This window comes from Palaemon carinicauda, chromosome 1 (assembly GCF_036898095.1).
Source record: "Palaemon carinicauda isolate YSFRI2023 chromosome 1, ASM3689809v2, whole genome shotgun sequence".
In the NCBI taxonomy this organism is placed as follows: Eukaryota; Metazoa; Arthropoda; class Malacostraca; order Decapoda; family Palaemonidae; genus Palaemon; species Palaemon carinicauda.
Window position 1 is genome coordinate 273979248 of NC_090725.1, and position 12800 is coordinate 273992047.

The 12800-nt window shown below is 45.3% G+C and overlaps 1 protein-coding gene across 1 annotated transcript in view; it reads left to right on the forward strand.

Annotated features, from left to right (window-relative positions):
* The first annotated feature begins 106 nt into the window (after positions 1-106).
* Positions 107-12800, forward strand: part of LOC137656510 (large ribosomal subunit protein mL39-like) — a 51439-nt gene continuing 38745 nt past the window's right edge. Inside the window, exon 1 of the mRNA XM_068390686.1 lies at positions 107-290. Within this exon, the coding sequence (XP_068246787.1) occupies positions 227-290 (64 nt within the window). The 5' untranslated portion in view covers positions 107-226. The remainder of the gene's footprint in view (positions 291-12800) is intronic.

Consider the following 12800-nt stretch of genomic DNA (forward strand, 5'->3'; position numbering starts at 1 on the left):
TTTCATTTAGTGAAGCAAATATAGAAAAGAAAAAAAGTATTAAACCTGATGTGGAGGAAAAGACAAAACAGTATAAGAAGATGAACTTTGGAGGCGCCGTTGCAAAGGCTATGCCTCGCCTCTGAGCAAGAACCTCGAACCTGGCTGAAGGCTGGAAACTGAACCCGACTCGGATTGTAAATATTAGAAATAGTTGCAAATACACTACGTTATCTCAGTTGAAAATATGAAGCCCCTCCACTATAAATCGTTATTACACATTACCAGAAATGTTGAGACTTGTACAAAAAGTAAGTACTATATTCAGTTGTTTATTTACGCTACATAGGACATTTCTAAGGACTGTCACTGTGGGCACTGTTTGATTAATGGGACTGTTTTTTTTTTTTTTCAGTCCAATGATTAAGTCTGATCTTGGTTAAATAATGTCGGTTTATGTTATTTTAGCCCAAGAGGTTAAGCCGGTCTGTGTCTTGGTTAATGTAGGGCAAGTCACCTAGACTAACAGCCTAAGCGGTTATAATTAGTGCACAGGTATTATTATTATTATTATTATTATTATTATTATTATTATTATTATTATTAATCATAAGCTAGACTACAACCCTATTTGGAAAATCAAAATGCATTAAGCTCAAGGGCCCCAACAGGGAAAATAGCATAATGATAAAGTTGCTAGGTTTAATCAGGGATGAGGGTGTATGTATGATTACGGTTAGGGGAAAAATTTATGTTAGTTGATGTCAATTTTTAATCCAAATGGAAGGAACTGGCCGCTGATGTACAAAGGCTCCCAGGGAACCTTTATAGTTGGTTGGAGTGGACTTGTTTAGTAATTAAGATGTGGGTAAATATCTACCATACATATTCATAATGAAAAAATAAGACGTGTTCCTGGTGTATAGATATTTTTCAAATTTCACCTGTCTTAAAAAATTGAAAAGTTATGACTGAGAAAAACAAATTTTCGGGTGTATGTATGATAGCGGCCACCTGTATGTATGATGACGGCTTACTAAGAATAAGACAGCCTAAGGTGGGTTGCAGGGGGCCGTTAGCCCCCCCCCCCCATTAGGTAAGTAGGTAAAGATATGGCTTGTAGGTTAGGTTAAGAGGAGGAAGTTTATGTTAGTTGGGGCCTATTTTTTATATACACAGGAGGAACTGGCCACTGATATACAAAGGAAAGGTTCCCAAATTTTTTAAGGGAAACAAACGCAAGGGTTTTATTATAGTTCCGGTTAGGACAACATTTTCTAATAAGAAAAAAAAGATTTGTTTCAAAAGGAAAACTCACCTTTTCAATATTAAACTTACCCGATAATCATGTAGCTGTCAACTCCGTTGCCCGACAGAATTCTATGGAGGGATACGCCAGCTATCACAATACTAGAAGGGGGTGTACTTACCAGCGCCACCTGTGGCCAGGTACTATAGTACTTCTTGTTGACACCTCCTCAATTTTTCCTCTGTCGTGCTTCCGGCAAGACGTTCTGGGATACGCTTATGTTCTTGGAGTATTTTCACGACTTTGGTGAAGTATTTCTCTTTGATTTCGGCTGTCGCTTTACTGGAAACTTCTATATTAGCTTAGTTAGCTTTTGGAATTAATTTGATTAATTATGGTGACGAAGAGAGTATGAACTCTCTTTCACCTTTTAATGGCCGACCCTTCCCTTAGCGGAAGTGTTGGTGTCTAAGAGAGTATAGACTCTCTTTCTTAATTTTGCTTAACAAAAGTTATAGATTTATTTTATATCTCTCCGCCTCTTATAGGCCTCTTCGATTAACTTCCTTTTATTATAAACTTATTAAAATTAATTTTTATATTTGTTTATATTCGACCTTCCTAATAGTAGGCGGTCTTTTCTTGGTACCGAAGTTAATTAACATTGAGCCCGTCATTTCGGTTTTACCTGTTAACATATTATGCTATTTTAATGTCTTTGAAAGAATTTCTTTGATAGTCTAGTACTGTTTTCAAAGTTGAACTAACGTTTTGTTTTGTCTCTGCAGTTGTTGACGTTCAGAACGTTCAACTTGCGCTCTATCGTTACGATAGAGAAAGATTTTTCACGGTTTCACGTTGCAGTAAGAGTAACCGTGTCTAGCGTTTTGTTCATTCTTTCTTAACTTAATGGTTTTAATCCTAATAAAGGAACTTTTCATTTTGGGAAATATTTCAGTTTTTTCCTTTAACAATAATATGTTTTAACGATATATATGATTGGGCTCTTCTCTCAGGTTCTAAGTCAAGAGAGAGAGAGAGAGAGAGAGATAGAGACGGAGGGAGAAAGAGGAGGATAAACGTTTCATTCAAGCGAGTAACGTTGTTATCGTTTTTGCTCTTCTCCCTAGTCTCTTTAGGGGAAGAAGGTAAACGTTTCTAGAGTGATCTAGTGTTTAGTCTCTTTCCAGCCACTGAATTATTTATCTTTCATTAGATTTTTCTGTTACATTGTAATTCTGTTTTCGCAATTACTAACTTTTGAGAAAGGATAGAATTGCGTGTTTCAGGTACAAACCACTTAAAGTTTCGAGTTCAGTGAAATAAGTGCAAACAGAAAATCAAAAGTGATAAGTGATTAGCGCAAAGTGTGTCAGTGTTGTGCGTGAGGGTACTTCTGTGCGCGCCAGTCGTCCTCCCAGTCCGGGACCTCTTGCAAGCTCCCAAGCCCAGGGGAGAAGCAATGTCGAAGGACAAAAGGGTTCAGCAGGCCTTGATCGGCGCACAGAAGTATCCTCGGTGGTTGTGGGCGTGTCTTACCGAGACCGTCACTCCCACCCGCAGACGATTGAGCCCTTATTTTGCTCGTCTGCAGAAGAAATTTAGGGGAGAAAACGCTGGTCTCAGGTCTCAAGACCTCTTAAACGTAAAGTCCAGACCTATGCCAGACGTACGAAGTTAGAGTTCAACAACCCGGATGCAGTCATTGGGTTAGCTCTGACTCTCCTCAGTCATCAGTTGAATGCACTCCGCCTAAGAGAAGTAAGGTTCTGCCGCAACAGATCTCTGCTGTTAAGGCTTTACCTCAGCAGACCTTAGTGTCTGCCGACCCCAGGTTGACTCTACTGCAGTCCATGCAGTCACAACTTTCGGTCTTGATGCGTGAGTGTCGGGCTGAGAAGGTTGCGCCTCCGCCTGCGCTCGCTCCGCCTGCGCTCGCTCCGCCTGACCGCAGTACCACCTGCCAGGCGTACGATGTTGAGCCACGTTATGAGTTCACTGATCCCAGTGGTGTGCAGCTCCCTCCGCCTTCCTTAAGGCAACCTTAGCAATGGGAACAGGAGGCTTATACCTCTCTTCCTCCGCTTCCACTTGCTGTTCCACCAGTGAGGCAACACTCGCTTGAGGTACAACCTCTCCCATCCATGAGTCAGTCTCCTCAGCTCTCGCTGCAGCGAGCTCAACCCTCCTCAAGGCAAGCACCTTAACACCTTAGCCTTGCGCCTCAGGAGCCTCAACTTGCGAGATTTTTACTGCGTTCTGCGCAGCCACTACCTTTTCGCTCTCAGCTCACACCGCAGGAACCTCAACTCGTTCCTCAGGAACTTGCTACTGCGCATCCGCCAACCACTCAGCAAGCGCAACCCTTGAGTTCAGCCACTCATGCCAGGAGTCAGCCTCCTCCACCCATGCGCCTACCTTCTGCTACTTCCTTTGATCAGCCTTTGCAGACTGAGCCTCAGGTGTTCCCTCAACAGAGTCTTGAAGAGGAAACCACAACTATTGTTGTTCCAGCTCGTTCTGACTCTGCTGTTCAGCATACCTTACCTCCATTTTCAAACCTTATGATAATGGAGGTTATTGGTATTACTTATAAAAATATATTTGTATTCCTTGCAATATATTTTTAACAATATCGCAAAATATGGCAAAATATGAATCATGAGTTATGAATGTAAGGTAAATATTATGTTGATATTAAAACCCCATGCAAGCATGCATAAAGCACTCTAGCACTGGTCATGGAATTTCTGAGAAATGTTAAACGCCATGCACTCGCTCTGCTTACCTTACAGCATGCTCTACTTACAGCATGCTCTGCTTACAGCATGCTCTGCATACTACATGCTCTGCATACAGCATGCTCTGCATTCAGCATGCTCTGCATACAACATGCTCTACATACAGCATGCTCTGCATACAGCATGCTCTGCATACAACATGCTCTGCATACAGCATGCTCTGCATTCAGCATGCTCTGCATACAACATGCTCTGCATACAGCATGCTCTGCATTCAGCATGCTCTGCATACAACATGCTCTACATACAGCATGCTCTGCATACAGCATACTCTGCATACAACATGCTCTGCATACCTTACCGCATGCTTCTCAGTCACACATCTTTGGTTGTTGCCAACTCACTAGACTGTCAAGCAGTTTCATAACGTTGCCTTCTAGTCTGCTGCTTTTGCACCAGTGAACCCTCACTGAGAGAACTTAGCTTTTCTAGGATATGGTCCCTGTAGATGAGAAAGTTCTTTTCTCCCTCCTTCTGATATTCCCTTGAGGACTCTGTCATTTGGAGGGAGCCTTTAGCTGCATAGCCTCCTATGGACTTTTATTTAAGCATAACATGCTTCCAGGGAAGGTAATGGTTCCACTTCAGTCGCTAATCCCGTCTGTTACCACACCTGCTCCCATAGACCTTGAGCTGTGTTGCAAGACATGCAGTCCAAGCTTAGTCCTTGTTAGAGGATTTTTTGTTTACGGAGTCAATGTGTCACGGGGAAGACGTTCAACAACCAACAGAAGTGACTTGTTGTGACGCAGTGCGGCAACCTCAGCAACCCGATAAGGAGTTGTCTGTACGACCCAGACAGTCTAGACAGATTCGGGTTGTCACTGTACTTCCTCGCTTGCCCATGATTGACAGTTCACAGACTGTGCAGCAGTACCATGATCTTGTGTCCGGCTCCGTCAGACGACTGGCTTTTAAGAGCTCCCACAAGTCGTCGCTGTCTGGAGATTTTCAAATGGACTATGGATCTGACCAAGGAACTGGGCCTCCTGGTCAATTTTGAGGAGTCTCAGCTCGTTCCATCCCAGACCATTGTCTCCTTGGGTATGGATCTTCAGAGTCGAGCTTTTCGGACTTTTCCGTCGGCCCCAAGGATCTTCCAAGCCCTAGAATGCATCCAGAGCATGCTGAGAAGGAACCGATGCTCAGTCAGGTAGTGGATGAGTCTAACAGGGACACTTTCATCGCTGGCCCTGTTCATCGTGTTAGGGAGACTCCACCTCCCCCCCCTTCAGTATCATCTAGCTGCTCACTGGATAAAGGACATGACGCTAGAGACGGTCTCAGTTCCTGTTTCCGAAGAGAGGAGGTCTTCTCTCGCGTGGTGTAAGAACAGCTTTCTTCTCAAGGAAGTCTACCTTTGGCTGTTCAGAAACACGACCGCCGTCTCCTCTCGGACGCATCAGACACGGGCTGGGGTGCGACTTTGGACGGACAAGAATGCTCGGGAACATGGAATCAGGAGCAAAGGACACTTCACATCAATTGCAAGGAGTTGTTGGCGGTTATTCTGGCCTTGATAAACTTCAAGTCCCTCCAGCTTAACAAAGTGGTGGAGGTGGACTCTGACAACACCACAGCCCTGGCTTACATCTTCAAGCAGGGAGGGACTCTTTCGTGGAAGTTGTTCTAGATCGCAAGGGACCTACTCATCTGGTCTAAAGATCGAAAGCTACTGGTAACGAGGTTCATTCAGGGCGGTATGAATGTCATGGCAGATCACCTCAGACGGAAGGGTCAGGTCATCCCCACAGAGTGGACCCTTCTCAAGAATGTTTGCAGCAGACTTTGGGCCCTGTGGGGTCAGCCAACCATAGATCTGTTCACTACCTCGATAACCTAGAGACTCCTGTTGTATTGTTCTCCGATTCCAGACCCAGCAGCAGTTCACGTGGATGCTTTTCTGCTGGATTGGTTCCATCTCGACCTGTATGCATTCCCGCCGTTCAAGATTGTCAACAGGGTACTTCAGAAGTTCTCCTCTCACAAAGGGACACGGCTGACGTTGGTTGGCTCCGCTCTGGCCCGCGAGAGAATGGTTCTTAGAGGTACTGCAATGGCTGGTCGACATTCCCAGGACTCTTCCTCTAGGAGTGAACCTTCTAAGTCTACCTCACGTAAAGAAGGTACACCCAATCCTCCACGCTCTTCGTCTGACTGCCTTCAGACTTTCGAAAGACTCTCAAGAGCTAGGGGCTTTTCGAAGGAGGCAGCCAGAGCGATTGCCAAAGCAAGGAGAACATCCACTCTCAGAATCTATCAGTCTCAAGGGGAAGTCTTCCGTAGCTGGTACAAGACCAATGCAGTTTCCTCAACCAGTACCACTGTAACCCAGATTGCTGACTTCCTGTTATATCTAAGGAAAGTAAGATCCCTTTCAGCTCCTACGATCAAGGGTTACAGAAGTATGTTGGCAGCGGTTTTCCGCCACAGAGGCTTGGATCTTTCCACCAACAAAGATCTACAGGACCTCCCTAGGTCTTTTGAGACCTCAAAGGAACGTCGGTTGTCCACTCCAGGCTGGAATCTAGACGTGGTCCTAAGGTTCCTTATGTCATCAAGATTTGAACCTCTCCAATCAGCCTCTTTTTAGGACCTCACATTAAAAACTCTTTTCCTCGTGTGCTTGACAACAGCTAAAAGAGTAAGTGAGATCCACGCCTTCAGCAGGATCATTGTTTTCACATCTGAAACGGCTACATGTTCCTTGCAGCTCGGTTTTTGCTAAACGAGCTTCCTTCACGTCCTTGGCCTAAGTCGTTCGAGATCCCAAGCCTGTCCAACTTGGTGGGGAATGATCTGAAGAGAGTACTTTGCCCAGTTAGAGCTCTTAGGTACTATCTAAAAAGGTCTTAACCTTTACAAGGACAATCAGAAGCCTTATAGTGTGCTATCAAGAAACCTTCTTTTCCAAGTTCTAAGAACTCAGTTTCTTACTATTCAGGCTTCTGATTAGAGAAACACATTCTCATCTGAAGGAAGAAGACCTTGCTTTGCTGAAGGTAAGGACACATGAAGTGGGAGCTGTGGCTACTTCAGTGGCCTTCAAACAGAGCCATTCTCTGCAGAGTGTTATAGATGCAACCTATTGGAGAAGCAAGTCAGTGTTCGCATCATTCTATCTCAAAGATGTCCAGTCTCTTTACGAGTACTGCTACACCCTGGGACCATTCGTAGCAACGAATGCAGTAGTAGGCGAGGGCTCAGCCACTACATTCCCATAATCCCATAACCTTTTAACCTTTCTCTTGAATACTTTTTATGGGTTGTACGGTCGGCTAAGAAGCCTTCCACATCCTTGTTGATTTGGCGGGTGGTCAATTCTTTCTTGAGAAGCGCCGAGGTTAAAGGTTGTGATGAGGTCCTTTAGTATGGGTTGCAGCCCTGTATACTTTAGCACCTTTGAGTTGATTCAGCCTCCCAAGAGGAACGCTGCGCTCAGTAAGGAAGACGATCTTATTAAAGGCAGAGTAACGGTTCAAGTCGACTTCCTTACCAGGTACTTATTATTTCATTGTTATTGTGGATAACTGATTATATGAAATACGGGATACTTAGCTATCCTTTAGTCTTGTACACTGGTTTTTCACCCACCCCCCTGGGTGTGAATCAGCTACATGATTATCGGGTAAGTTTAATATTGAAAAATGTTATTTTTATTAGTAAAATAAATTTTTGAATATACTTACCCGATAATCATGATTTAATCGACCCTCCCTTCCTCCCCATAGAGAACCAGTGGACCGAGGAAAAATTGAGGAGGTGTCAACAAGAAGTACTATAGTACCTGGCCACAGGTGGCGCTGGTAAGTACACCCCCTTCTAGTATTGTGATAGCTGGCGTATCCCTCCATAGAATTCTGTCGGGCAACGGAGTTGACAGCTACATGATTATCGGGTAAGTATATTCAAAAATTTATTTTACTAATAAAAATAACATTTTTCTTAAAAAATTACCATTTATTTTTGGGGCTAATAAATAGCTAGTGTGATATACCCTAATGTATCTTATGGTAATAGGGGGTGAACTCTAATTTTACCCCTAGAAAGTGTATCCTTACCTACTTAACTACCCCCCATAGACTGCCATATCCTTAGCTGCCCCTAAGTTTCAACTCTGTGTTTGCTTCCTAATCAGATTTGCTCCTGGTAAGGTAACACTTAATCATTATAGTTTTGTAATGTGTAAAACTAGTTTTATAATTTGACAAATTGGAAGTAATTGGTATTTGTTCCATCACTCTATTTAAACCCCCGCTATCTATAGGGATATTACTTTCGGCGTACCTGAAGACTTTTAGCAAGGGATAATTACACCAACTGCTAGTTACCGGGAGGGGTAGGGGTAGCCAGCTACCCCGCTTACTCACAAACCTGGGCTAAGCACCCACTTTGCTTTCGGCTCAAGCGGAGTGCAGACGTTGCCGCGCTCTCCCTCCATTGATTTGCCATTAACTTTAATATTTGAATTACTCTTAAATACTTTTTCTTTTTCAGTGTGTGTGTGTGCTTTTCTTGTCTGCCTCATGCACCCTTGTCCTGGTCCTGAGGTCTGCTCTTGCAGTACCTTTATGTTCTCCGTTGAGACGGACCTCCACCTCCTGTGTCCATCCTGTAGAGGTCGGGGGTTTGATCAGAACAACACTTGTCCTGAATGCCAGTAGTGTTCTGCCTCCCAGTGAGGGAAGTTTTGGTGTAGGCGTAAAAAGAAGCCTAAGAGAGATTCTTTGCCTTCGGGGTCTTCATTGAAATCGAAGAAGTCTTGAACTTCTTCTTTGACCCCCGATCTCCTCCTGAAGCTGCTACTCAATCGGTCTCCCCTGAGAAACGGCTGAGTAGTAGGGCAGACCGATTAACCTGCCTTGAGTATTGAGGGGCGTACTGTCTCCCCGGGAGAAACAGTTCTGCCCCTTCCCTCGGGAAGCACTTGTACTTTTTCTAATTTGTTTCAGGGAGTCCCCTTCGAGAGAATGTTGGGTCTCTCATCCTCCTTCTCGGCTTCAGAGATGATTAACCAAGAGAAGATCATGAAGTATGCTATGCATGCTACTTCATAGCTGGACCTTTGTTTGGGATCAGTGAGCCACCTGATCAGGACTGAGGACTGGTCATAGGAGTCCACCAGGAGGTTGATGGATACCTTTTTTATTGTCCACCACCAGGACAATCTAGTTTTCTCCCACCAGGTGGTAAACATGTGGGTGAATACCATCCTCAAGCGTCAGTACTCGATAAATCAGCAAATCTCACAAGACGAGGTATCACGGCTGAGAAACTCCACTTTTGAGGGGAGTTCCTTGTTTGAGCCGAAAGATGTCAAGCTGGTGACGGAGAGATGGAGGAAGTCCAAGCAAGACTCCCTCCACCAGAGAGCCCTGACATCAAGTCCCTACCAGGCTCTGTCACAAAAGAAACAACCTCCTCTGAAACCGCAGATGAATACAGTAGGGCTACGGCTCCCACGCAGGTGTCTAAGAAACCCTTTCAAGATAAAGATCGGAAAAGGTCAAAGTCTTTTCATTAACGGAAGGGAATAGGGGTGGCGGACGAGGCCACTCCCGCTAGGACGGGCAATCCCCCCACCTGTCTACCTGCAAAGCCACTGGCAAATGTGGCTGCAGCTCGGGGCTGAGCCCTGGACGGTCACAGTGATTCATTTAGGGTATCACGTCCCATTCACTCAATCTCTCCCTCCACTGACTCGGGATTCAGTCCCGTCAAACTCCTACATGAAGGAATTGGCCCTTTGGGCTGAAGTCCAGAGCATGTTGGAGAAGGGTGTTCTGCAAGAGGTCCTCGACGGTTCTCAAGGCTTCTTCAGTCGACTCTTTCTTGTGAAAAAGGTGTCTGGAGGCTGGAGACCAGTCATCAACCTCTCGGGCTTGAACAAATTTGTCTCACAATCCCCATTCAAGATGGAGATAGTGGACACAGTCAGACAAACGGTAAGATCACAGGACTTCATGTGCACACTGTATCTCAAGGATGCATATATCCAGATCCCAATACATCCATCTGCAAGGAAGTATCTAAGGATGATATTCGATAACAAACATTACCAGTTCAAGGTGCTGTACTTCGGTCTTTCCACAGCACCTCAGGTCTTTACGAGAGTGTTTGCCCCAGTGTAATCTTGGGCTCAGAATCAGTATCCGTCTCCTCAGATATCTAGACGACTAGCTGATTCTAGCAGACTCGGTGGCTATCCTTCTTCAACACTGAGACAGACTTCTGGAGTTTTGCTAATATCTGGACATCATGGTAAATCTCGAGAAGTCATCACTGCTTCCCTTTCAAAGATTGGTATACTTAGGCATGAGTACAGACACCGTTCAGCACAAAGTCTTCTCATCAGACAAAAGAGTACAGAGGCTGAGAAAGGTAGCAGGCCCCTTCCTCAAGTGTGAAGAACTCCCAGCCTAGTGCTGGATGTGTCTCATAGGTCACCTATCATCCCTGGCCCATATACTTTAGTTCCCAACATTCGCCTTGGGATAATATCTCCAGTGGCGGCTCAAGTCCCAATTGAATCAAGCAAACGATTCCCCGGACACCCTGATCCAGATGGGGTCAGAGGAACAGACAGACCTCGAATGGTGGGTGGCAGATGAGAACCTCTGCAAAGGGATTGAGCTTCCCCCCCCCCCCAAACTGACTCTCTATTCAGATGCATCAAAAGAAGGGTGGGGGCCCCACATGCTACACCATGCCACATCCAGCCTTTGGTTGTATTCAGAAAGGTATCAGCTTATAAATATCCTAGTGAGGAGGGCAGCCTTTTTAGTCCTCCAACAGTTCCAGTATATCCTGGCGGGTCACTCCGTAGTGTTGAGCGACAACACCACGGTAGTTGCTTACATAAACAAACGGAGCAGTACTTTTTGCAGCCCATGTGCCATCTAGCAGTGGAGATACTCGGATGGACAGAAGACAACTCGATGTCTTTGTTGGCTCGCTTCATTCCTGGCAAGAGGAATGTGCTGGCAGACAATCTGAGCAGAGTGACTCATATAGTGGGTTCCGAATGGTCTTTGAATCATCTTGTTGATGAACAAAGTCCTGACTATATGGGGTTCCCTGACTATGGACCTGTTCGCAACGGCCCTGAACTTCAGGCTCCCGCTTTACTGTTCCCTAGTCCCGGATCCCCAGGCTCTCTGTCAAGATGCATTTCAACAACGATGGGACAACATCAATCTTTACGCTTTTCCCCCATTTTATCTAATGATAAGAGTCCTCAACAAGACCAGAATAAGCGAAAGCCTATCAATGACGTTGATAGCTCCACTATGGCATTATGCAGAGTGGTTTCCAGACCTTCTGCAGCTCTTGACCGAACTCCCGTGAGAACTCCCTCTACGTCACGATCTACTCAAACAGCCACGTGTAAACATCTTTCACAAGGCTGTAGTTTTCCTTGGGCTTCATGCCTGAAGACTGTCCAGCCCCTCTTCACTCAGAGAGGATATTTGCAACAGGTTGTGAAGAGGAGGGCTGGACACAGCAGAAGATCTTCAGCATCAATCTTCCAGGCTGTGGACTATTTTTTGTGGGTGATGTCGGGGAAGGGTTATCTCCCCTCGATGCCCCTATTCCAGTAATAGTGGAGTTTCTTGTATACCTTTGTGAAGAAATGCTCCTCTCGGTTTCGGCAATGAAAACTTACCGCTCAGCTTTTAGTCTGGCCTTTAAGCTGAAAGGAGTAGATATTTCCTCCTTGCTGAAATTTTCTCTCCTCATACGAAGTTTTTAGATTACCTGCCCCCAGTCGGAAGTTAGACCTCCTCCTTGAAACAGGGATTGTGTCCCTCAATCTCTGTAGGGTGCTCCTTACGAATCATTATTCTAAAGATAGTGTTTCTACTCGCTTTGACTTCGGCCAAAAGAGTTATTGAACTGCATGGTTTTTTACAACGTCACCCATTCAAGGAGATGGGGAGAGGTAATTCTCAGCATCGTCCCTGAGTTTGTTGCTAAGGCTCAAAATCCAGTTGTCAGCACGGGTAAGGTCAAGAGGAGGGTCACGAAAAACACCATCTCTGCATGGATCTGCAAGGTCATTTACCTGGCAATCAACCCCGACCCTCCTCCATCACGATGACCCAGAGCTCATGACTTCAGGTGCATTGCAACATCCCTGTTGTTCAAAAAGAACTACTGTACTATGTGACAAATGCAGGTACTGGAGCGGGCGTGTGGAAGCGTCAGACGCGTCAGACGCATCAGACGACCTACACCGCCCACTACCTGCAAGAGCATGGAAATATTTTCCATTGGTCCTGTGGTGGCTGCACAATAAGTGGTCTAAACACCTCAGGCTCCTTGATGGACTAGTAGCAGAGGGCTGAGGTTACCCGGGATTAGTCTGGGGTGAATGGGTAAAGAATGGCTGGCTTCCTTTCTTCCATCCACCTGTCCCCTCTCTTGGAGAAACAGCGCCAGGATCCTCAGCACAGTTGACCTCACCTTTCGGTAGGTAAGACCCATTTCCCTTGTGTAATCGAGTATAGAAATGATTCTTGTAGCATGCCCAATACTGTACCTCTAGTGAGGGGGTGATTGGATAATCTCTTAAGGTACTCTCAAATATTGCTATGACTCGGAGAACTCATACCTTGACAGTCACATTGCTAGTATCATGAACACACAGCTTGTGTAGGCCACTGATAGTGCGTAGCACAATAATTTTAGCAAAGTTTCCAAGTGCAATCTATTTTGTGAAGAGAGAATCCCGGGTCAAAGACAAGAGCTAGTTGGCATGGTAAGTCATC